Source organism: Diadema setosum, chromosome 17 (assembly GCF_964275005.1).
Source record: "Diadema setosum chromosome 17, eeDiaSeto1, whole genome shotgun sequence".
NCBI lineage: Eukaryota > Metazoa > Echinodermata > Echinoidea > Diadematoida > Diadematidae > Diadema > Diadema setosum.
The window spans coordinates 2,401,204-2,428,733 of record NC_092701.1 but is presented as its reverse complement, the minus strand read 5'-3'; the positions used below and the strand labels follow the sequence as shown (position 1 = coordinate 2,428,733).

At 38.6% G+C, this 27,530-nt stretch overlaps 1 protein-coding gene across 1 annotated transcript; it reads left to right on the top strand.

Moving 5' to 3' along the window:
• Positions 1-1,368: 1,368 nt before the first annotated feature.
• On the top strand, positions 1,369-27,526 carry LOC140241096 (major facilitator superfamily domain-containing protein 6-like). Its single transcript, XM_072320862.1, has 6 exons — positions 1,369-2,378; positions 23,545-23,698; positions 24,006-24,156; positions 24,869-25,072; positions 25,566-25,801; positions 27,005-27,526. Exons 1-6 carry the CDS (start codon positions 1,369-1,371, stop codon positions 27,524-27,526), a joined length of 2,277 nt encoding a protein of 758 aa, XP_072176963.1.
• Positions 27,527-27,530: the final 4 nt, after the last annotated feature.

The following is a 27,530-nucleotide window of genomic DNA, read 5'->3' as shown; positions in this document are numbered from 1 at the left end:
TACTCTTTCTTATCAGACGAACTTATATTTGGACTGGATTTCCACTTTTAATGAGATTGTCTCCTAGGATATCAGATAGATTATGATTAACCTTGTATACATTGTTTTAAATTTGTACCCACGGTAATTTCATGGACTGACCCTCCTGTGCCTATCGCATTGCATTCATATGACAAATGTTTTATCATCCATAAGCAGGGAGAACCAGTCCCGAGGGGCCCAGAGGGGCCCACATTCTACAAGCTCTGTCTTTTTAGTGGGTCTCTCCATTTTTCGCACTTTAAGCAAAGTTATACATGTACTTCATTTCGATCACTTCTGTTTCTTTCTTTACAACAATGTATAATTACTATAAGGTCCTCAATTGTTGTACATTCTTTTCAATACATAATGTTCTGTTTACCTTATTCTCTGTTGTCAAAAGAAGTGTAACTTATGTTTTGTCGGAAAATGAAATAAACTTTGAATTGAATTGATAGTATTCTCGGACAGGTGTCTACTATGTATTATGGGAAATACGTGTTATAGCAAAATCAGCCTGTCCTCAACAAGTTAACCACTTTTTAACAAAATTAGTAATAACGATGTACACGAGTCACCTAATTACAAGTATAGCAGATGACAGAAATGCCATCCAGGAGATCCAACAGTGAAATAGTTGGATTTTGAGTCGGATTTGAAGAGCGGAACGATACAAGATAAACGATTAGTGTCGAATTGCCCCGAAGTACAATGTGTGAGGTAAGTAGAAGGGAGGTGGGGATCGGGAGAGACACGAGCGCGGCCTGTAGCCTGTGTAGGAGAGATTCAATGAGGGCGTGCTATCGATCCGTGTCTTAGTACACGGCCGAATGACGTCATGTTGTAGGGAGAGATGACGGCAGATAAACTCATGCTTCGAAACTCGAGACACCTTTTCCATGCGTGTTTGTGATTGGTTGTGCGTGGGGAAACAACTAGCCAATTGCAGCACTAGGGTTTGTTCACTTTTGCGAGGTAGCGGTGGGGGAGAGTCGTTCATTCAAATCACAGATCCGTCTTTTTCCCATTTTTGTAGTGATTATCAGCTCTCCTCTCCTCACTGGCATCACAGTCCACAGTACATTAGCTGCTCAGGTTGGATACCGTCAAGCGCTTTTGCAAGTACTTTTGATTGTTGCAGTATATTCGGGCGTGAAGTGAAGCGTGGAGCAGCTTCAAATAGCTAGTTCGGTGGCAAGAAAGCTCGGAAAACGTCGATATCTACTGGAGCGAAACGCATTGATGATACTCAACTAGACAGAGCAAGAGAAGAAAGTTCTATCAACTGGACGGCCTAACCAGATAACTTTGAGGAAATTCTTTAAACCTTATTGTCTGAACTTTGCAATGGAGAAATCAAAATCTGATAGACAGACGTCATGTCGTCTAGGTATAAACCGAACAATGCTTCCTTATAAGATGTTTTACTTTTTCTCAGATGGAGCCTCATCATGCATTGCACCGTATCGCTCTCTCTATCTCAAACAGCTTGGTCTAGGCCCTAGTCGAATTGGTATCGTGGCTGCTATGAAACCATTTGCTACTTTTGTATCCAATGCCATGGTCGGCTTCCTTGTTGATCGTTTTGGATGGAGGAAAGGCTTCATGCTGACCAGTCTCGTTGTCTGGATCGTCAGCCTTCTCGCTCTAGGCTTCATTCCCCCCGCAGCGGAGGTCGCCGACCCGGTAGCAAGGAGCCAACTCAGACTAATCCTGGATCGCATCAATAGCAGTGAGTTCGTTGAGGAGGAAATGTTGAGCCGCCAAGTTCGATCAGCTGGGAGTGGAAATCATGCACAACACCATGGCCATCATAGCGATTTTCACCATAGAATGAACGAAAGAATTTGGAAGCTCCGATGCCTCCTTTTCCAATGTCCTTCAAACTCATCCCGTTACGATGATATGTTCGCAGATAAACAGATCACAAGTTCAGGAATCCCCGTGCACAACTTTGTTACACAATCTTCATCAAGTAAAACGTTGGAAGATGCTACTATTCCTACCGCCAGGTCAACGGTGATGCCCACAGATCTACTGAGCCAAAAATCTGATCCTGCCAACCCTGGTAGCGAAAATGTTAGCGGGACTGTGAGAAACGAGAATGACGTTTTCCTACTGGGGTCTGACACGATCGCCGAACTTTCGGCTGATCGTAGCTGGTTGTACGACCAGGGCGAACTTCTCCGTCTTTTTATCATCATCATCCTGATCACCAACGCCATCTACATTTCTCTGGGTTCCTTCATGCGACTGGCTGATACAGCAACGCTAAATGCGCTCGCAAAGGATCCAGCTAGCGATATGTCCGATTACGGCTGGCATCGTTCCTTCGGAGGACTCGGCTGGGCAATCTGGTAAGTCATTTACCACGTGACTTCGTCATTGATTCAAGAACCAGACGTGTAACGATTATACTCTTTTTCCCCATTTTGTCGTCTTTTCAGTCAGATTTCTGGAAAGAAGTCTCTTGAAGGCTGCCGGCGTATTTTTGAAAAGGGGTACAGATTAAAAACCTTTATTGTACTCCTATCTAAAAGAATATTTTCATTCCTGTGGAGAGAACTAATAGTTGAGGATATTTCCTGATGGTTTCGGGAATGTGAGATGATAGTTCATGCGACCTTTTATCTATACTAACGCACAGAAACCAACCCTGACACCACCATTTCTAAGCGGATTATGTATCCAGGCCTGTGTGTTATCTATTTCTTTACGATGCAAAAGAAATTATTGTGTAATCTTAGATCCTGGCGTTTTAGGGGAAATTTACTGCAAACAAAATGTAAATTCTTAGCATAAGTCTATTTTTTAGTTTATATGGTCCTCTAGCTCGGGCAACGATTTTCGGTGTACCTCTAAATGCCTGTCATTATAATATACAGATCTTACACCAAACAACTACACTCATCCACTTTCAAGCCGTTATTACCAGGTTTTTTTCGAACTCTGTTATCATTGATGACAAAGGGTACTGAGGTTCTATTTGTTTTTTTTTTCAAATTATTATAAGGATATCTGGCGAGAGAATCTAGGGAGATGAGATCATCACATCACCGAATATGTTTGTATCACAATCTATGACTGCACAACTCACTGACTTTTATTCGGATTGAAATGACACTTCACGTGTCTAGAATTGAAATGACTCTTCGGCTTTTTGATTACTCTATCTACAAAGCCAACATGAACAATACGGAACTTCACACATGCGGGGGAGTGGACAGAGTGAGCTTCCACCTCCCCGGTGCAAGGTTCAAAGTTCGTAGTTCAAAGTTTAATGATTCACATTCACTCTTTATACCCTATCTGTATTATATGACCACATGGACAAAGGGGAACTCCCATTCCCTTCTCTCTCCCCTTCCCTCCCTATCTACTACAAGGGAGGTGAGCACCTCCCTATCTACTACCTATCTATTCGTCTTTCTTTCTCTTTCTCCTCTCTTAATCTTCTATTTATAGAGACAAATAAACAAACAAAACAAAAAACAAAACAAAACAGAAGAAAAGGTCCATTCATTACCATGTCCCTAATGAGGATTTTTTTGTTTTTGTTCATGGCTAAAGTCTGTTCATTACCTAGCCTGTATTGTGCTTACATGTACTTTGATGTCTGTTGATGTAATTAAGTCCCTGATGTCTTCGAGTTGTTCTTAAAAAAAAAAAGAACTGCAACATATCAATATGGAATGCAAAGTCATCCATCTCTCATGTATTCAGTATGTTTATTGCTGGTAAAGACAGCATAAGTCAAGGTATATGAGGTGAGGCTGTCTGCACGTACACTGTATATCTACCTATCTACATTTCATTCATTTCATTCATTTATTTATGCACGGCACATACTTCAGTCCGAAGACTGTTCTTCCTTAGGTCCGTGCTGATAAAATACAACATAGATATACAGAAATGAAAAAAGAAACCAACCAAACAAAAAACAAAACTCATACATAAAAAAAGCAAAACATATAGAAAACACAAAAAAAAACATGGTGATGAAAACTGCGGCACACATTTCGACAGAAACAAACATGATCAATCGGAGATAACCATGTACAATTATTATACAAGTACATCGCCGTAGTTTAAAATGAAAGAGACGAAAACAAAGGAGAGTTCAGGAGAGAGAGAGAAGGAGGGAGACAGACAGAAAGAGAAAAAGAGAGAGAGAGAGAGAGAGAGGAGATAAAGACAGAGAAGCCCATGCAAAGGGGGGAAAACTGAAAAAGTTGTTAATTAACAGTTTCGGTCAAGTGCATTTTTAAAGCTTACAAACGTTGGTTTTTGTTTCAATTCCAATGGTAACTTATTCCAATGTATTGATCCAGAATATGTCAAACTTTTATGTTTGAAACAAGTCTTGATCAAAGGTAACACAAAATTTAACGATGAATTCCTTACGTTATACCTGAAAACTTTAAATTGAAACATATCAAGCAAATATTTCGGACAAAGCTTGTGTGCAATTTTATACATAATTTGTAGAGTATGTTTATTTCGTCTCTTATCCAGTTTATCAATGGGTAGTGCTGTGTATGATAATTCAGTTGGGAACCTAGCTTGTACATTTAGTACTGCACGCAGTGATCTATTTTGAAGAATTTGGAGTCTTTGAATATGAGATTTCTTTATATTCCTCCACACAACATCACAATAATCTATATAATTTACTTTGAATGATTGATTTATAAAACAAAAGGGCAATATCATCAGAAATAAAAGACCGAGTTCGTTTCAACAAGTACAAATTTTTCACTGTACTTTTACACAAATAATCAATATGTTCATTCCAGTCAAGTGATTGGTCAACATAAACGCCAAGATATTTGCAACAAGAAACCTGTTTAATGGTTGTGTTGTTAATTACTATATCAATATGTTGCTTTTTTTTTACAATCTGCAGTACAGGCCTACTTCATGTCTTTGGACTGAAGTCAAAGAAAAGACGTTTGTTTATTCTACTGTAACCTGAAAGTCATGATTTCGATGGAAAGGGCTGTAGAAATATTTACCAGAACAAGACTTTTTATCTTATTTTATGAACAAACCAATGAGAACATTTTATAGGTCATAGGTGAGTTCTCATCTGCCTGGGTATCATCTCGTCGTGATGGCGATCGTGTGATCACTGTTGAGAAATGAAGCTTTGAAATCCTTTTATTTTCTTTCTGTACACATTCATTCATACATACATTCTGTATATCTGATTTTACTCTTCTCATCTGGTTCAATTAGATTGATAATTGGATAGTATTGCCTTTTAAAGGAACAATACAGATCAAACTGAACTGCCGCTATACCGCATACTCGAGCGTTTTAACATTGTGAGCATAATTGTGAATTATCAATGCACAGAGTAAATGACACCTCGGTAAGCTGTCGGTATTATGTGAGATGGCAAATTACTGATAACGAAGCCTTGACTGTAGGAGATAATACATAAACTGCGGAATTGAGAAATTGCCCATACAGGTAATGTTACGTTTCAATTCGCGAACTATTACAAATCAGAACCTACTTTTGACATTGTTTGACAAAGTGAAGTAAAAGTGTGAGTGAACGCCACGCACGATAAAACTCTTGGAATGACGGTCTGTGGCAGCATGTAACAACCGTATTACGTAATTATTCTCTTTGATATTATACTATTTGGCATGGGATCAGGTCAACGCGGAGTACCTCCTTAAACGGATATGGATGACGCAGCTCCGATTACTAATTAGCAGTGTGTAGATCAGTCACGTGTCTAGAATATGGACCATACCTTTGCCTAACTGCTTATAGCTTTAAAAATCGCAATAGGACCATACACCGAAAAGAAGAAGAAGAAGAAGAAGAAGAAGAAGAAGAAGAAGAAGAAGAAGAAACCACTCGTATCGACAAGATCAACCTCTCTGCCTCTACCTTCGGAGGGATACAACATAGATTGCTTCATTATCCAAAAGAAAAAAGAAGAAGCTTATCATTATAGCACAAAAAGCGAAGAAACCTCCTGAAAATAGGAAGCACACCAAAGATCTGCTACAATAAATAATCATCTGCAAAAGTGTATATCAGGAGGCCAGTGCCTTGTCCTTTCTATGCTGTACGATATCATATTGCAGTACATTTGTACAAACTGAGCGCGAGGCATTCTCCGTTGGGGATTACTCACTAATTTCGAGGTAAACCAACTCGACTGTAAACATGATGATATAATTATCAAAACAACAACTAGGCATAACAAAATAAGACGACAAGATGCATGACCCGGATGGCTTCTATCCGCAGGAAATTGTGTTACGCAGAAAAAAAAGAAGAAGTCCGATTAGACAATACATGAAATCGTATACATGTAATAAGGCCCATCTTGAAAGAAATGGCGAATTGATCGTCGCTTCATTTCTTAACGTTCCAAAATAAAGACTGTGAATCTTGTGCTGTTGTTTTTTGAACAAGTGACATGGTTAGTTAGGCTGACACGACGCAAAATCTCAAAATGCAGTAGCTCTCAAAATTACTTCATTGTTGTAAAGTGGTCTTGCTACGCCCATGTTCTCAGTGGTTGGGCTCTGTTGGTTTCCTATCAGAGGGACATGTTCATCAAACGACGCTACGTCATGTACGTGGTCCTATGAACTTAATATGGACACAATATTTTCGGGTAAAAAAATATAATGAAATGTGACACTTGTATGCATTTGAGGTGGAATGTGAGGCAAATTTACCTTATTCCGTATATGGACAGTAACTACTAAGAATTACAGTACTGTAACACACACACACACGCACACACACATATATATACATATATATATATATATATATATAATCATTTTATAGATAGATAGATAGATAGATAGATAGATAGATAGATAGATAGATAGATAGATAAAACGATCAAATGTGTTTGGTACGTGAATACGCTGACCTATTTTCAAAAAATAAAAAGGAGTTGACTGACTTTTGGTGGCACGTGAGCTGGTCTTCACATGAGCGACCATATAACAAGATGGCATTTTAACTACAGACTGCACACAAAACCCAAGAAAAGGATCCATTCTGGCGTGAGTGCAGTCATTAGAATAATGCGGCTTTGGCAGAAGAAAAAAAAAACACGTTATTTGCAGCGATTTAACTTCCAGGACAGTCTCCAACCGTCTACATCCGGGATAATGACCGACATTGCTCAAAACGCTTCTCCGACACGCTTTTTTTTTTTTTTTAATCTTGTAACAACCCTGTCACCATCAAATCTTCTTTGCCTCCATAATAGCACACAGTAAGTTTGTATTTTCTTTAAATTTCATTTTTTTTTCAATGGATTGATCTTCGCAATGCCCTTACTTACAAATGATACACTGTATTATGTTTCTGCTTGTAAACCCTCAACCGAAAAAAAAAAGAAAGAAGTGAATGGATGACTTGAGTTGGCAAACACTCATAGTATTGCTTACCTACATAGAAATACTACAAGAGTTGTAATGAAGTTGTCTAAAAGACTGATCATATTCACGGGGAAAATCCAGAGTGTTTTAAGTTGTTAGTATGAATATCAGTTTATGAATTAGATATGTAGCACAAACCCTAATTTGGCCCATGAGGAAAAGAAAACTGATATAAGTTAGCGATAACTTTCATTTCGAAAAATAAAATGCTTCTGTACTCCAAGATATTTTGACACTCAAGAACTCATCACCGAAAGAACTATTGTCATGAGGTGCGAAAACAGAGGAGGGGTTGTAGAACTTCCTCCAACATAAATATTATTTTCCTGAAAGAGAAATATTGTTTTATAATAAAATCTTGTCAAAAACCTTAATCCTAAACCGAACGCATGATTTCCAGGGTTTCCACCTTTAGAACCCCTCCCCCATCCTCCAAATGGTTACGAAATTACGAAGATTAGGAAAGGAAGACAAAATCACCACCTTTATAACCAATAATGAACAGCCAAATGAAGCGAAAAAGAAAATGACATACTCAGATAAGGGTAGCAATCTTGACAAACAAAAAAAAAAAAAATCTGTTCCTGGTGCATCTGAACTTTTCATTTCAGGTTTGGGTAATGACTGAAAATAATTAGTCAAAGTTCTTTAACATCAGTTAACAGCAATAGTCTGCCACAAGCTTTATAGGTGGATCAATGAACTTGTTTGTTTGTTTGTTTTTTACTATCACTATCAATTGGATTAAATCTACTAGCACAAAAAGCTCCCTCCAAATACAGAGAAAACATTATGACACTTAAAGAGTGATCACCACTGTTGAGATGTTGGGAGTCTTCACCTCTACATCCTGTGCTATTGTCTTCAGATGGAAATAACTACCACATGCGAATCAAGACATGTGAAAAAAAACAAAATTCCTAATCCTTTATCACAAACTTCTGCAAGAATGGTGAAGCCAAAGAAGCCCCCCCCCCCCCAAGAAAAAAAAAAAAGCCCCTCCACTTTGTTTCTCCCTTTTGTTCCTTAACGATCAGCTTACTTGGTATTCGGTGATTTGGTTTCAATGGTAATCATCGTAGACTGTGCTCACGTGACCAGGAACACCTGATGATTTGACTACGGCGGAGCTACGCAGCTCCATGATCTGACCATGGAACCGTAGGCCTATAGATACTTCTTAGTCAAGCTGTAAGAATGGAATGTATTAATCACATTCCTCTTATACCCTGCATTTAATGCTCGTTAAAACCAGTAATTAACTGCACGTACTGACATATTCAACAAAGCGTATTGGGGACATCACTTTTCAGATATCCAGAAAGTTCATTTGTTTTCTTTGAGTGTCGTCCTCGATGAAATGCCTGAGGATTAGTTTGATTTTTTTTTTTCTAGATACCCGAAAGAAAGAGGAATAGGCCACCGAAGATCACTCATAGGACGTATTATATGAACATATGAAGGACTAATCAACTGAACACGAGTTGTTGTTGGTTTTATTTGTTTGTTTCTTCTTTTTTGTTTGCGTTTTTTGTGTGGGTGTGTTTTTTTCTTGTTGTGTTATTAGTCGTGTTGTTTACACATGCTGTCGTTTTTCTACACTGTCACTGACCCTTGTGCTGGGGCCTCCGTTGTTTGTGTATTACCACCATGATAGCTCCAAGTCCCTTTTCACGATGCAAGATCACTCGAACTGTAATACGACCCAAGGACTCGAGACTAAAGGTAAAGCGCTCAGTCAGGGATTCTTCGCTAATTTTCTTCCTCCTTTTATGTTACCTAATCAGTCTAGCACGTGATCTGCGACTCACGTGCGCCCTTTGGTCACTGGAGTGGTACGTGAGCCGCCTTCTGGACTGGTCTCGGTACCTGCTCCTAATGATACAGGCTTCAATCTGCAGAATCTTCATACTATAGCATTATTGATTTGGTATTTTACTGAAATTGATCGCTACATTAGTTTCTTTATTCTCATCATTAGTTCTCTATGTTCATTTTCAGATTTATGAGAAGTCAACATGGATATAAAGTCTAACAATTAGAGTGATGAGGAGTTGTTTAACCAACACTAACAGGCTATAACCAGGGAGGAGGCAACTCGCCTACCTGCTATAACCTTTTGCCTCACATGAGACTAGAGTCCTTGCGATCTTATCGACTAAGATTTGTTACTGACATTGCTCAGATTATGCTATCAATCAAAAACCACATCACACACGAGGACAGTGATCCAGAGCGTGCTGATTAAAGGACAAGTTCACCTTCATTAACATAAGGATTGAGAGAATGTAGCAATATTAGTAGAACACATCATTGAAAGTTTGAGGAAAATTGGACAATCCGTTCAAAAGTTATGAATTTTTGAAGTTTTTGTGCAGTCACCGCTGGATGAGAAGACTACTGCAGTGTATGATGTCACATGCGTACAACAGTATAAGGAAAATATAAAGAGAATTTCACAAAATTTCATCTTTTGAAAAAAGTACTCATTCCCTTGACTTGTTACTGACATATGTTATGGGTAATATTATTCCCATTGCCTTTAGAAAGAGGCAAGTCAAGTGCTCTTTTATTATGCGAAAAAAGTGAAAATATGTTGAATTTGCTTTATGTTTTCTTTATACTGTTGTACTCATATGACATCACGAGCCTTAGTAGTCTCCTCATCCAGCGGTTCCAACACAAAAATTTTAAAAATTCATAACTTTTGCATCGATTGTCCAATTTTCCTCAAACTTTCACTGATGTGTTCTACTAATATTGCTGCATTCTCTCAATCCTTATGTTAATGAAGGTGAACTGGTCCTTTAACCAGCTTCTATTCGGTCCGTAGTTATCAAAATTGGTGAGGTATATACGGCTTACACACAAAATGTATGTCAGCCATCAGGATAGATATCTCGCCAATAGGAATACCTGAAAAACGGTAATCACTAATAATGGCACATTCAGTGAATACGTGGAGCGGTCAGAAATTAAATTCCATGTTGAGGTGGGAATGTTCTTCAATTGGCCTCCCTCTTGTAAATTTGTAAGATCGCATCTACTGATCTGTAAATTAACAAACATGTCGGGGGAAAAAAGGAAGCACGGGACTCAGGCATGTCATCTATTCCGGGCGGGCATACCTCAACTTTCGCCCCTCTGCTTAATATTTACTTGTTTTCAAATTCCACGTTATTACGAAAACCTTCTACATGTCATTCTCATTCCCATTTTATCCCAGAACATGATTTGAACACAATTTTCAGGCTTGCTTTTGAAAGATTGCGAGAGACAGAAACATTAGCGAAGATTTTCCTAATCAAGATTATTTCTCGCGTTCCATGCGATAGAAAAAGTGACGTCATATCCGTTTAGGGAAGGGAGAGGAGACGGCCATCGACCCCAATCGATACCAGCGATGAGACTAATGGTCTGGGTGTGGTAGTCTTTAGTGGTTGTGGTAATAGGTCACAGTATGTTCTTTATTCATCGTCGTGCCTAGCGCACTAACACTATATACAGTGTAGCTGATAACAGCGCATGTACAAAATATGTCAGTTACACCAGTCAAATCTTCAACGGTTTTTTTCCTCTCTCACTGTCGCCGACGGTAAGATTTGCAATTTGGGAGTTTCACTGGTCATCCTGACTGGTCATCCTGACCAGTTACATGAGATTTAACTTCATGACAAATTTGCCCTTAAAAGGGGGCCTCTTTTAACAATTTCCCTTTTGAGAGGGGGGGGGGGCAGGGGACACGTCTAAACTTTCCTTCGAATGTATCTATAATACATTCTTATTTTCTTCTTAGCGTTTGACAAAGAAAAAAAGTTTTCTTCTGTAAAGACTCTATCACAAAAAGAATAACTTCCAATTATTACTTTAATTCTCAGCTATATGCTGCACATATTCTGACAGCGAAAATCATCTTCGTGTGGGATGTATGAATAGAGCGGCAGGCCAAAGAAGGACCTTGTAGGGGGAGGAATGTGACTCCATTGTTGGCCTCTGCGGTCACTCAATGTAACTGGGATGATAGTAATTGAGAGGGATGAAATAAGAGTGACGTTAAGCTTCGGCTAGTGTGAAGTGAAATCACAGCGTAACGAGGCGCCTTTATTTGGTGAGATCAAGGAGTTGACACGTGATAAGGTTTACAGCAGAGTGCGCCGTCTTTATTCATGCAAGGTCGACGCGCTCGACGTTTGACCCTTGGCGTCGACCAGGGAGGTGAAACGTCTTCCTCCCTGCGTCGACGTAGGCCAGCACTAACTTGGATACATTGGCTGTGTCAACTGCGATACATCAGTAGACATATTTACAATACATCATCAGTAATATCAATGATGGTATAGATAATATCAATGAAGATTGCAATGATGGTATAGATAATATCAATGAAGATTGCAATGATGATATTAGTAAAGATTTCAATGATGATATCAATGATGTCAATAATGATATCAATGATGAAATCTGTGATTGCATAGAGGTGATGATGTCAATGATGTCTCTAATGACGTCTATGATGATATCAATGATATCAACAATGATGCCAATGATGAAATCTGTGATTGCATAGAGGTGATAATGTCAGTGATGTCTATGATGATGTCAATGATGTCTATGATGATATCAATGATATCTATGATGTCTATGATGTCAATAATGATGTCATTGATGAAATCTGTGATTGCAAAGAGGTGATGATGTCAGTGATGATGTCCATGATGATATCAATGATGGTGTCCATGACGTTATCTGTGATTATAAAGAGGTGATGTCAATGTCTATGGTGACGTCTATGATGATGCTAATGATGATGTCAATGAAAAAATCTGTGATTGCACAGAAGTGATGGTGTCAATTATGTCAATGATATCAATGATGATGTCAATATTGATGTCAATGATATTCATAATGATGTCCATGATGATGTCAATAAAATATGTCAATGATAAAATCTGTGATTGTGTAGAAGTGATGATGTCAATTATGTCTATGTTGATGTCAATGATGATATCAATGATGATGTCCATAATGGTGTCAATGATAAGATATGTGATGACAATATAGAGGTGATGATGTCAGTGATATTTATGATGATGTCAATGATGTTATCAATGATGACGTCAATAACGATGTCAACGATGAAATCTGTAATTGTATAGAAATGATAATGTCAGTGATGTCTATGATGATGTCAATGATAATACGAATGATGGTCAATAATGATGTTAATGATGTATATGATGGTGTCTATGATAATGTCAATAATGATAAAATCTGTGATTGCATAGACGTGACGATGTCAATGATGTCTATGAAGATGTCAATAGTGATCCCAATGCTAAAATCTATGATTGTAAAGAAATGAGTCAATTATGATGTCAATGATGATGTCAATAATGTCAATGATGAAATCTGTGATTACATAGAGGTGACGATGTCAATGATGATGTCTGTGATGATGTCAGTGATGACGTCAACGATGATATCAGTAATTACATAAACCCCGATGATGATAGGGATAAAAATGCCAATATTGATGTCAAAGATGACTGTCACTGACGATAACAATGAAGATGTCATCGCTAACATCAATGACGATGTTAATGATACCAATCATGATGTCAATGAAGATGTTAATGAAAATGTCGATGATGTCAATAATGATAGCAATGCAGATGTCAATGATAATATCTGTAAAGATACCAATGATGATAGCAATGATGATCTTAATTATGTTTATGACAAACACGCACTTTCGATTTATTACCACCATTAAAGGTAACATTATTCACCCTCCTTTCTGAAAGTGATAAGACAAATTTTGTTTTGTTTTGTTCATTAGGCAATCAAGATGAAAATTGTTGACTTGTCTTTTTATTCTCCTTATATCTTTGTCCTATATACTGTGACATTACAAAATTCATCTTTTCATATCCAGCGATGAAGGAGCATGGATTTAAATAAACTATACATTTTCATACAAGATGTATTTAAGTTTTTCTGATTGTCCGATTTACCAACTGTTATAGGATGCGGTGAATTCATCTCAAACTCTTACTGGACTTCGCACAGTAATGTTGGGGCAGTAATGATGTCAATAATGTTGACTTAAAGGCATAAAAACTTCTATTCCTATCCCCACACGAGCTACAACAATAGAAGTCAATAAAGCCCCTTTTACACTTGTGTTTCTTAACCCCGTACTTTCTCTGACCCAGGACTATCGTTAATCCCGTACCATTTTTTTTCCAGCTTTTTACACTTGCCAATAAATCCCGTACTAAGCTTTGTCCCGGGCTAAAGAGAAAACTTACCTTTTTACACTTGTATAATTAGTCCGATACTTTGTGGGGTTCAGGATTCATCTCCGTCGCTTAGCCCCGGATTATTTCTTCGTTCTGTTTACACTCGCTTGCTTGGCACTGCAATTGCGGGGTTAGCACCGCAATTACGGTGCTAACCCTGCTTTTTTGCAGGGCCAGATAGTACGGGATTATCGGTGGGGCTAGCCCACTTTGGTAAAAACAAGTGTAAACAGAAAGTGGGCTCAGGAAAGTCCAGTACCAACGGTGGGACGGTTGGGCTAAGCCCCCCCCCCCCCCCCCTTAACCCCACCGTTGGTGTAGCACTTTGTGATACAGCTACACAAACCCGGTGCAGGGATTTAATTAGATCATCGGTTGTCAATCACAATCAAGCACTATAGCTAGGGTTTCAGGTGTACACTTTTGCATTCCTCCGATTTCAGGCATTGTACTTGACTGGTTGCTTGTACTTAGATCGTTTAATCCCTCTGGCGTCGCTTAATCAATGACAGACATCATACAAAGATGGTGTGTTCTTGACTTCGTTAGGTAACCCGCTGACCATGGCGCCACAATTTTCAACACAAAGCTATTTTCGATCTGGTCCGCATTGAATCGATCTAGATAATGATTTGGCTACGCTTAACAGTGGTATGTGCAGTAATATTTGTACTCGCAATTAGATTCCACCTGCCCGACAAAAATGTCATAAATTCCTTTTTGCAAAAAGAGGATAAGATATGCATCATCCAACCAACTAATGACTACCAATTACACATGTCATATGCATGCATTATGAGTAACGTGGGAGATTGAAGGAAACTGTCATTATACGTTGAGAGAAATGGGGGAGATTGGTAGACGTAGTAGATAGATAGTGAGAGAGAAAGGAAGAGAGAAAGGACGTTTTCATATTACAAATTACAGTCCATACGATGCAATTAGAATTTGATTGTAAGAAAAACTTATCCTATCTCTATCTTAGTGTAAAGCTGTAATCTGTATAAAGATGAAGTCCTGCCTTGAAAGGGAGGAAGAAGAAAAAAGAGAAATGTATGGGATAGGAGGAAGAAGGGATAAAAAGAATTCTTTGCCATTCATGCGGTAAGTGACCAAATCCTTATACCGACGTGGTATGTGCCTTGGTCCATTCAACCATGACGGCTTAAAACTTGGGGAGGAAATGAAGAATTGGTTTGTTTTATCAGGGAAGTGACTAGTGTTGCGATGTGCGTACAAGATCGCAAGTACATGTATGTCATTCTCATATAGTCCTGTGTAGGTTACATGCACTTATACGTAAGTTTGATTGATTGCTTGTTTGTTTGGATATATATAATACTTTGATGAGACGTTGATTTAAACACATATAAGAAGACATCCTATACATCATTCCTTCCAAACATTTATCAATGACATGTGTTTCGCATCACGATTATTGTATCTATTTCATTCACCTGCTAACTGCGGATTGATAGCTATAATTTGCTGTCAGTGAGTCGACATTGGAGTTATTCCTAAGGTTTTTAACCGGAAAATAATGTATAATGGTTCATACTTCCGGGAATGAACGTAAACTTCTTTCAGTGACAAAATACGGTGTTGTGTTGTAGAAATCGGGGAGATATTTTTCTATGAAAATTGAATGAAAACGTGCGCGCGCACACACATACACACACACACATTACACGCACACAATTATAGTCGAACTGGAATATAACTGTAAAGTGTAATCGTATTACTGATGATATGTATATTCCCCTTCTCCGTGCGCCCCCGTCACCTCCTATTCTATATCATCAGCTGGATATGAACCATGCATGATATAGAACAAATTTTTATGAGAGGCCACTCAGAGGCAGAAAAAGAAAAAAAAAGTCACACATATGTGTACTGATCATGACCTTTGAAAGAATCCTACATTCACCCTTATGGTCATGATAGATCATCCCCTTTTTACACTCACGACTCATATGACCCCCCCCCCCGTCATTTCCACATTTTATCTAACTTTTGAATCTTATTTCGTTTGTAGATTACTGAAGATCCTGTTTCATTTGTTCATTGCAAAGAGTAGGGTGTTTTAATGGGGTCATCCCACTAGTCATACAGCCCACCAGTTCGACATTGAAAACAGGCCCATGAGTCATACAGCTCATGAGTCATACCATGGAGCAGTAGCTCCATGGTCATACAGCCCATGAGTTCAACACTAGGCAAATAAAGCCCATGAGTTTGACACTAGGTAAATACAGCCCACGAATTCGACAGATACAACACGGAGCTTAGATGTCGGTCTCGTTGGGCCTTGTTAGCTTAGTGACGAACTAATGGGCTGTATGACTCGTGAGCTGTATAACTCATGCGCTGTATGACTTGTGGGCTGTATGACTCGTGGGTGTCGGTCTCGTGACGTGCACCTGTTTTAATACGCTTAAGTGGCCCCGCCTTATACATCCAACTGTTACTGGACCCCACAGAAGACCAGCTATTGGAGCTGAATATGGGCTATCAAGCCATCTTCTCAGATGGAAATGAAACAAACAAAACAAAAAAAAAACCTTACGTAGGTATCAACGTTCGTTATTTTCATTTTCACATTATCGAACCTTCGGAATAGCGAACATTCGGAATAACGAATTTCATTTCATTTCCGGATTAGGCCTTATGAAATAACCCCACAAATGTTCGGATCAGTGAATCCCATTTTCATTTTCGAATCCGAATAGAACATCTACAAGTATAGGGAATTTTTGTGTTTCAGAATAACAAACCTTTTGAATAACTTTGGACAACCCTTCGAATAACGAACATCAGATCTAAAAAATGAGATATCAAACACGTCTGAATACTGGAAGCCGAGGAAACTTTGTATTGTAAAAAAAAAAATGTTTTTGATTAATTAATTAATTAATTCTCATATTACAAGGCAGCCCGCACCCAGTATGGTTACTTATCTCACACTAGCTCAAAAACTATTCCAAGACTTGGAAGAAAATGACCAGAAGGTGAATAAGAGTATAGAGTTGGAAACAAAGATGCATTCAAAGGAGAAATCCAGTCCAAATATAATTTAGTCTTATAAGAGAGAGTAAAATATTACGAGTTCAAAGGTATTTTTTTTTTATCGAAAACGGGTGAAAAATAAGGAAGTTATGACATTTTGAAGTTTTGCTATTTTTTTTTTTTAGGAAACAATTCTTGAACGGTCAATATGAATATACAAAAGGCAAAGTGAGCATGTCATTCCCTCACAACATGTCATACTATAGTTTGTACATAAAATTTTGAAATTTCCAGTTTTTCTTTAAAGCGCAATTATACCCGAACCTAAAATCTTGGTATATCTAACTGGTCACTATTTTAAGTTATTACACCAGGAATAACATCATGTTGCAGACTTCAATGGCAGAAACATTAAATTTCCTTCATTTTTGTACAAGATCAATGGAAAATTGTGAGGTTAAGACATTGTCAGCTCACTCATTCGCATATTCATATCCATTGTACAAGAACTGTTTTGCAGAAATTAGCAAAAAACAAACAAACAAACAAACAAACACCTCAGAATTTCATAACTTCTTTACTTATCCGATTTCAGTCAATTTTTTTCTGTTTCCACTAAAGGTCTTGTTTACGTTTGGGAGCAGTGATTTAAAAATTTTCAAGATATCACTTTTGATGCATATGTGCAGGTCAGTAGTATCACAAAACATCCTACCATATAAATTTTTGCAATAAAGCCTAAAATATAAGGAGATATCACTATTTTTCTCATTAAACCGTAACTGTAGACGGTTTAGTCTGGAAACAAAAATAATTATTATAACTATTGTTCACATTCTGTGTATTCAACAATACTTACCTAAAAATTACACTGGTTCAAATTTTTACATTGGCCGTTTCTATCCCTAACTCACATTTTTAAAACTATTTTGAAGCCCTAATGCCGTGTTTTTTTGGTTCATCTGCAAATGGCAAATTATGCCTTTAACTATTTATACGTCCTTGGCATAACAAAAAAGAGTGATAATGGGTCTCTGGTTCTATCGACTGATGTGTGAAGGACGAGAATGGTATCCCTTCGACAGCACTGTCAGGCCGGTCAACCAAGTGATGTGTTCAATCATGGAAGTAAATTTTTCTTTGTACCTCCATGGTTCAACATCTTGTACGATTTCACTATTACCATACCCATGGAAGTAGCTCCATGCTATACCCATGTTGGCAGAGAATCTCCTGAATAACGCAGACATCAGGCCATTACGAGGGAGATTTGGGGCTTTGAAAAATTTAGAGAAAAACGGTATACACACTAATAAGCACTTAAAACAAATTATACAAGAGGTGTTTTTGAGTCCCCCTTAATTTTCGATAAAACCCCACATCACACAAATTAGGTAAGACAAGAAAACTGATGTTAGTTGATAGAACGTGAGAGTTCAGTCTTCTGTATCACGCAAAATGTTATGTGAATAAAAGACTATCATCATTTGTAAATGAACACCTGTTGCAATTGTGGACATTACTGACATGCTTGGTTTTAAACAGACTACCGGTGAGAAAAAGAGCATTATACCAAGATTACCGTGTAGCACCGCTGTAAAGTAAATGTATTCAACAAACAATGACTGACAAGAATAATTACTGTCAAGACTATCGACGAAAATCAACTTGTGAGGCTAGGTGCTACGATTTGATGACTTCAAAGGTCCATTTATTAGGAGGGGATTGATAATGCTCCCATTAAGCACTTAGCGTCATTAAAATAGGTGTTCTTTCCATGAGTGAAATCAATTCAACGAATCCACACTGCAGAGACAGACTTGCATTATATTAATTACGAGAGTAAGAGAAGGTTTAGACCTGCATCTCTCGTAGATTTCTAACGCTGATTCCCGAACCGTGGCCACTTAGATGAAATCATGTAATTATAGTATTCACTCTGGTTCACTTTTCGACAAAAGATTAATGACTACATAAATAAAATCGTGCAAGCTTACATTATCTGAATCGAAAGTCGCTCTATGGCTTTACTTCGATTGAATTTGATTCTTTTATATTTTGATTACTTTTTTATATCAAATTATTTACACGTATTTACACAATAATTATTATAATGGCTTTCTGCTACTTCTGCGGGCAGGTCAAACATGGTGGAAATCATATCTTTCTTTCAAGAATATCCCGTCAATATCGTCACGTAATTGTGAGGATACCACCTTTTACAATAATCTTGACAACTGATGATAACGTGCAGGTAAATGATCTGACGGTAGCAATGATATCGATGTACATGAAAAAAGAAAAAATGTGATTATCATGCCAAGGAACTGGAACGTCTTACGAAGAAGAAGAAGAAGAACGTTCATAACCTTGGTCTTACTACACAAACTGGCCTGGGATATTCTCATAACAATACGCGCACGAGACGATACTTACGGAATGACAGAGTGAATCCTGATATTACCTTAGATTCATTTTCATTTTTTCTCTTTTTGTCATTCAATATGCTAAAAGGTTTTATGTAATTTTCAGCTTCATTTACACAAAAGGTGTATTCTGTAAATTCACAATTGTTTAAATGTGTTACTAATGACAGGATATACAGATTCACTGCTGTCATTTCTCTTTTACATAATACTTATGCGAATGTCTAGGAATCAAATTATTTGCTGGTGTCTCTGTAGTTTTATCCCCAATATCATGCATTCCTGAGCCCTGATAGGATCAATCGTAAGCTATATTATAGACCACGGATTGATCCGGGAACGTTTGGAGAACTGTTTTTTTATTTATCTGGTTTTTTTTTAACAAGAGCCGGCAATATCTAGTAACAGGCTCGAGTAAATCCTGTCGAGAAAATATTTGAAAGGCTGTAAACGAAGTAGGTCGAGTTGCTGTAATTGCACCACCCCAAACATAAATTGATCACAAAAACAATTAACTGGATAATTGCTTATAGCAATCAACACGAGTTATGTCAGTATTAATGACAATCTACAGTGTTGTTGAAGGCCGCCCTCCCTTCCGACCAAAGCATCTCAACCTTAAAGTTCCCCCTTCTGTTTCCTATTTCTGCAGCTTCACATAAAGCACGCTTCCTACCACACGGGTCAATGCCTGATGAGTTTTACCTCCTACAGTCTGAGTGTAATCCCACACTTCCGATGATACAAAGAATCCAGATCTCAGGGGTGGTGAGCTTTTAGAATTACATATCCCTTTGATATAAGAATGAATCTTAGTCTTACAGGTATCACAAATTGGCTATACAGCTCCATGTGAACATAACACCTGTCAAACCAAGTAGATGTAAAGTGAGCGAACTCCCCTTGTACCTCCTTGGTCATACCAGGGAAGTATCTCTCCTCATCCCAGTCCCTTGGATAGGACATAAAATGGAGGTACCGTGTGTGAGAGAGTCACATCTCATGCACGTAAAACATCCCGCTTCTATCATACATCGCAAAGACCAGGGTGTTAAACCCGATGAAGTGGTCCCGCCTCACATCTAACTGGACCCCATGGAAGACCAGTTGCTTAGTGCAACTGAATAAGGGCTATGCAGCCATCTTCTCAGATGGGAAATAAACAAACAAACATATAGAAACAAACAGTCTGTCAAACCCCACTGCCATGTCTTGTGCACCATGATGCATTTTGTCCCTCCAACATGTTCAAGGAGGTATAGATACCTCTTTGGTCCCTCTCAGCAATGCTTAGAGTGCAAGCAAATGAGACTAATTTCAATTACTACCTATTTTATTACAATTGCGACATGTTTTTTTTTTTGCCCAAACAGAAAATTATGAATGGACGAGAAGCTTCCCATATTGAAGGTGAAGATAGGATTTCTGAATTTACTTGAATTTTCTTATCAGTATTAGACTTGTTAGAAAATCTGAACGTATGCTTAAAGGGATCATATAGTTTTGGTTGAGACCTAATTTCAGGTTACTAACATTTTTTGGTGAGATAATGAGAAACCTCTCATGAAATATGAAAGAGCATGTAATTCTTTGAGGAATTCAACGTTTATTTGATGAAAATTGTTTTTGAAATGGCTGAGATATCCAAAAAAGAGCGATTCTAATAAAGTGTGGGACCCACACTTTACAACGATCGCTTTGTTTTACTTTGTTTTTGGATGTTTCAGTCATTCCAAACCCGTTTTTCATCAAATCAACTTTGAATTCCTCTTAAAATGGTCTGCTCTGTACTATATCATAAGTGTTTTCTTGGTATCTCGCAAAAAGTTAAAAGCCCAATTCTCATCTCCACCAATACTGTACCATCCCTCTAAACTGTTGCAACCCACAAAGTCTGCTCACAGTCCAAACAAAATGTACATCGAAGTTAAAGTGTGTAAAAGGCCTTCGTCCAGGCCCCTTTCCTGTAGAACAGAATGAAATGATGGAGAGGACGTTAGTTTAGAAAGTGATGCATGCCAAAATGGACCGGATAGCTTCATCATCAGTGAGACGGTCAAGAGATCTCCGTCGGAAATGGCTTGGCATTGAAGTTGTTGTCATAGTGATGACTCCTCATAAAACTGCGTGACATTCTCATCTGCTCAAGATTATATTTCTCCTTCTTGACCTTTTTCCGTCCGAAAAGTTGAGAAGACAAGAATATGACAGATAGCCTTCTCGGACCCGAAAAAAAAAAAATAGAGGAGACGCAATAGGTACTATATTTGTGTAAATGCCACGGAGCTGGTTTTGTAGCTCCATGTACACTGTATAACATAAAACACTTTGGTGGGAAAATGAATTAGGCGAACTTGATTAAGTCAGTACTTCTGAGTAAGTTTTACGGGTACCAGGGAAAAAGAGGTACAAAATGTCCCATCGTTTTAGATACCTCTTAAGAAAAGTGCGGAAAATCCCATAGAATGAGAATATTTTCTAAATAGCACCAAGTGTCAGACAAACTGACATAAGTGAAAGCGAAGTAGGGAAGCAATTATCATCATTTTTACACATCACCTGTCATATAACGGAGTGCGATAGCTTCAGAAATAGACCGCAGACAAGACTTGCCTTCACAGATGACTAACCAAGTGATTTTCTTTATCTGGAACTCTACCCGTTCCCCTGATGACTTTGTGAAGCGTCTCGACTAGGCCTACACCCAGTAGCTCCTTGGTGACACCATGAAGCTTGTAGCTCCATTATGCCCGTGGTGACAGACGGAGTACTGGTAAGCATGGAGCGTAGAAAAAGCGGCAGATATATCCGGTGAGTCAAGAAACGGCCTGAGACAAGGCGAGCCAACCCACCGTCCACTTCCGGTCATCGTGATCGGCTGGTAGACGATTCATGTCTGAGATGATGTAACGACATCCTAAAATCAGCCCACACCATTCTTTCTTTCATATTTGCTGCCCGCCCACATCCAAGTGTAGGAATGAGTCTTTCCTGTCCGTACTTCCAGACATCCGTGCGTCTGACCATAAGTGCCCTGTGATAGCTCTGTGGCCTGGTCAGCCACTTGGTAGTGTTCAACAGGATTTCACTATTCAGTACGTCGGCAGGGCCCCGGCCTTTATCCTGTCCACACTGTGGATCTGCCATAGCAAAATATATAATCATCATCATGCTTGCACGTGAGCTCCATCTCCATTACCCGCAAGATCTATATCGAATGAAAACACAATTGCGAATTGTACGTGTCATTACTGCGCGTAGGGTGTGCCATTGTATATATTTTCTTTTCGATTGTGTACTTACTTTTGAAGGTAATATATAAAAAAGAAATAGAAAGGAATGAAAAATAGAGGATTAACCATGGCAATGAAACTGCAATTTCAATACAGCGCTTGATATGAAAAAGGCTTTTATCCACATCAAACATGATACTAAGATGGCAACAGGACGCCAATTATTAATCAGTCCAGAGTGTCCCCGAAGTGCAAAATAAGGATTGTTCAGCGATGTGACTTGAGAAATGTTACATTCTGTTTGGATTCTTTATTTGATGTGAGTGTGTTTGGAGTATGTGTATTTGTGTGTGTCTGTGTGTGTGTGCGTGTGTGCGTGCGCGCGCGTTTGTGCTTGTGTGTGTGTTAGCAACTACACCGTTGGAAACGTTATGAATACACTCCAGACTCAGACACTGAAGTCCTGAGTTTGATTGCCACGGTGACAAGCTTGTCTTCCCGTAACGAAGGAAATTAAGAACTAACATGAAATAGTGTATGATGCCACGCTGAGGTATACCGAACTTTGGGAACCCCAGTTGTTGATTGAGAAGAATCTTCTGTACCCACGAATATTAATAGTCATTCTCTTTTGTTTATCCTTACTTTTGGTCTTTAATTTTTCCCGTGCTCCTCATCCTGTACCCCACACTAGGCTTTTGTTGGGACCTACACTCAACAAGCTTTGCTTTTTAGTAGGTTCCATCGTATTTCTCTTTGCATCCTTTACTTTGATTGAAAATGACACATCGACCGCTATGTATTATGTTTGTATTCCTATTTCTTTATGTATGTATCCAAGCTGGACATTCTGTATTATCATATTTTGTTATATCATGTATTCTTCATCGAGAAATACGAAAATAAAATTGAAATTGAAATTGAAAAAAATTGATTGTAGTTGATATTTCTTTGAATTCTCATGCAGGGCAAGGTGTAACCCTAAAGTTTCCTGCGGCGCCCAATTAACGGTAGTCGATAAATCATGTTTTGATTACATATTCAAATATTGATCTTCTAATTACTATGTAGGTATAATGAGTGAAATAAATGAGTAAAGAAGTTTTATCCTTTGTTTTCTTTGCAGTTCGCTAACGGTAGGCGTGCTCCTGTCCGGGTCGAGCACGACGGTGGTACGATGGGGCGTCTCGCTGGTGGTCACCAACTATCGTGTAGCTTTCCTCAGCTTTGCTGTCGTCGCCTCACTCGCCACCTTCTGCTCACTCTTTATGGATTACGAGGTAGGTTCTCCCTTTCATTCACAGACTAAGATTGTTGCTGTTCAGTCTTTGACATCCATGACCTTCCGGTATGAAATTATTCTTCTTGGAAACTATAGGCCTAATGATGCTAATGACGCCTAATCACAAGATAGAAATACTTTTCTTTTGTTTGCGCCAGTAGTGAACACATTAACAGTCAAGCTATATAATTATATGAACATTTGTATGATACAAACTTCACCTGAATTCACACCTGTTTTTCATGCCATTGTCTACAAGCCAAGTCATCTTCCTCCGCTAACCATTTTCTCTTTTCATATGACAGTACTCTAAATGTGACTGGGACACTCAGTGGTCAGAACTCCGGCGAATTGTGCTTAGTCCTCATTTCGGCTCGGTCTTCTTTATAGCCTTCTTTACAGGCGTTTGCAATGGTTGCATCTGGGGCTTCCTGCTCTGGCACTTTCAAAACCTAGGTAATTGTTGGTATTGAATTTTAAGGTATCTTGATATAGCTAATATGATTTAAGATCAAAATTAATAATTCTCGTTTGCTCCTGAAAATTCAAGGTTAGCCCTGTGGCCTGACCTGAATTATGCGAACTGTATATTGATTTTAAGGAATGAATGTTTTTGTTTTTGTTGTTGTTGTTGTTGTTGTTGTTTTCGTCTGAACTGTAAAACATGTCATTATTTTTCAGTTCCATGAGTGACATTATGCAAATGTTAACGTCGAACACTGATAGTTTTATGAAAGTTAGATCTCCTTTTCATCACATGATTATGTCTCACGGTTATTATCTTTCTTATACTCACTGGCCATTAATTCTCGGATCACTTTATTCTATTCCCCCATCCCCATGCCCCCCTCTCTCTGATATATATATATATATATATATATATATATATATATATATATATATATATATGTCAGTAAATTGAATGTCACTTTCACACTGCTAGACCGACTGATTAATGTCGCTTCTCAGGCCGAGTTACTTATGATTAAATTTTGTAGTAGACATGATTGTGTCCAGACAGTCACAGAACATCGTATCCTGCTAATCACTGATTTTTGTTGTTTAGACAATACTCTAAGTGGACCGTGAAGGAAAAATGTCTAGAAGACCTAAAAATAAAATCTCTGCTCAGTAGATCTCACCGTGTCATTGTCCTCTACTTTTGCAGGTGCAAGTCAGACTTTGATAGGCGTGTTGGAAGCCTTACAGAGTATTTCGGAATTAGCTCTCGGGTACTTTTGCCGTAGTTTCTTACAAAGCATTGGACATATAGCTGCACTAACGCTTGGGTTAGGAGTCTACGCTTTCCGCTTTGTGTGCTACGCTGCAATCACCAACCCACTCTGGTTGATACCTGTAGAGATCATACATGGTAAGTGATTTTTCTTCCCGTTCTCTGACCTGTTTGTCTTATTCCTTGGCGTTCACCCTCTCATTCATTTACTTCTAAGCCCTTCTTCCTGTATCTTCTTGGTTCTCCTGTCTTCAACATCTCTTCACTTTGTTTTGTCATCTTGTCGATCCATTCTTAACTTTTTTTTCTTTTTTTTTTTTAATCTTCACTACTACTCGTTCTCCTCCTTTTCTCATCCCGTTACTGATGATGTTTTTCAGATCTCTCCTTTTTTCTTTTCCTCTGGTTCTCTTATCAGATGCTCGTCATCCTTTCGTAATCAAACTCTCCATCTACAGTGACGTTCTTTATTTTCTGCTTTCTCATCCGCTGCTAGTGAAACTAAATTTTTGATGACACTGATTTTAGAATACTTAATAAATGTCTTACTCCAATGTTTCTTTCTATGATGTTATGTATTAGACTAGTAATAGAGAATCTCTTTTCTTTCTTCCATCTCTTCCTCTTCAAGGCGTCTCATTTCTTCTCACGTGGACCACCCTGGTATCTTACCTTGGAGCGTCCGTTCCTCCGGAGTGTATGACCACAGTGCAGGGAATCCTCGGGGCTCTTTACTTCGGACTCGGCGTCGGAGTCGGGTCTTTGGCTAGCGGCCTGCTCATCGACCATTTCAATGCCGTCACCACCTTCTACGGTTTCGCCGTCGCCAGCTCCATCGTCATGCTCCTCTTCATGCTATCCCAACAGGTATATGATGATGATGATGATTAAAATAACTCTTTACAGTTTATTTCAAAAAGCGTTACGAAAACGTAACAATTCTCAATGAGGGAATAAATATCGCCATTTATACTTCGTCTAGTGGAGTTCTGGCTATACTTGACTCTATAGTTGCGTGTTGCAGGTCGATTGTGTGTTCAATGTTCAAATGCTTGCATGCAAATGACTCCAATGTTGTTGGTTCGCAAGTACGCTTAGGTTAAAAAAGAAACACACAGTACATTTGGGGAATAGAGCCCGTTTTTTTTTTTTGTATCAAGGAGATGTTTCATGTGAGTAAATAAAGCTATTGCTTCTTTTGAATGGCATGACGTCACGAATCTCGTTCTACAACATTTTACCAACGAAATTGCCGGCATTGTAACTGGTTGGCTACATACCAAAGTACCTTTCCTACAAGAAATTGTCTCAATAAGATAAGATAAAAAATGATCGGAAACAAAGTCATGTTTTAATGTATATCTCTTTCTTTCTGTTTCTGTTTATCCCTCTCTCATGCGACCTTTGTCGAGGCGTCTAATAATTTCTACACTGAAATACATGAAAAAATAGAGAGTAGGTCATTAGGAGACTCAGCACTATGAGTAGGTGGCTGATTCTTTCAAAGATTAGCTACACTTTTCATCACAGAATACAATCTCCGCGTTGTCCTAATTTGTTGGCTAAAAGATATCTTGATAGCAAAAGAAAATATTCCATGAATATCATTATCGTCATTGTTGTTAATAGTTATGTAATTCTAACTTACAATCGAAACATGCTAGTTACAACTCGATTCAGCTCTTTCAAAAAATAATCTCCTTTTCCTCTTAGACGGTTCGATGTACGTGTTGATTAAAGAGAAATGAATGAAGTTGTCTTTATGGCGTCTACACTTTTGACTTTTGAAGAGACGTCTCTTCTTCAGATGTTTAGTTCCAACAGAAATCAGGACGTTGGTACTTTTCGATTTATGTTTCAATTCAAGTCAGCAAGATAGAGTACCATGCATCTACCAGTTAGTAATGTTGATTGTGTCAGTCTCTTGTTCTCAACATCCCTAGAAACTATAATGAGTCTACGTATGAAAAATGACAGACAGATTTTCAAGAATCTGATACTCTGTCGATATTATTCTGCCATTGAGACAGTATTTTCTCTTATCTTTCTGCATTTCTTTTCCTCTGGCAGTTTTTCCCTCGCGTTTGCGACATCGTAGACGATGTCAGCATCGACGTGGAGGTAGGAAAACCCCACGCTGACAGGCGCAATGACGTGGACAAAGATGAGGAGACGAGTACAACTTCAACCTCCGATGAGCTCCTCTACTCCGAGAGCGACGATCAATCCTCTGTCTCTACTCCTCTGGCCCCGGTACCAGTCAAGCTGTATTCCCAACAGGTTCCTACTTACCGTACACTGCCTTCTGTAGGCTTGGTGTCCTCAGCCCGTTCCCCTCACGCAATGCGTCCTCTCAGCTGCTCCATTTTGGAAGGAGACTTTCAGCGGGGTCTAACCCTGAGGGACGCCTCGGTAGCCAGGACCCAATACGACGAACGAGTCGCTTCTCCGTTGATACGAAAACCAAATCCGGCCACTGCGCTCTTGCTTCAAAATGGACGCTTATTATCACAAGACCAGTCTGCCAATGACCTTCGTGTAAATTATGGAATTATACCATATTCACGGGCAAGAACTTACACGATGGACTAGTCAT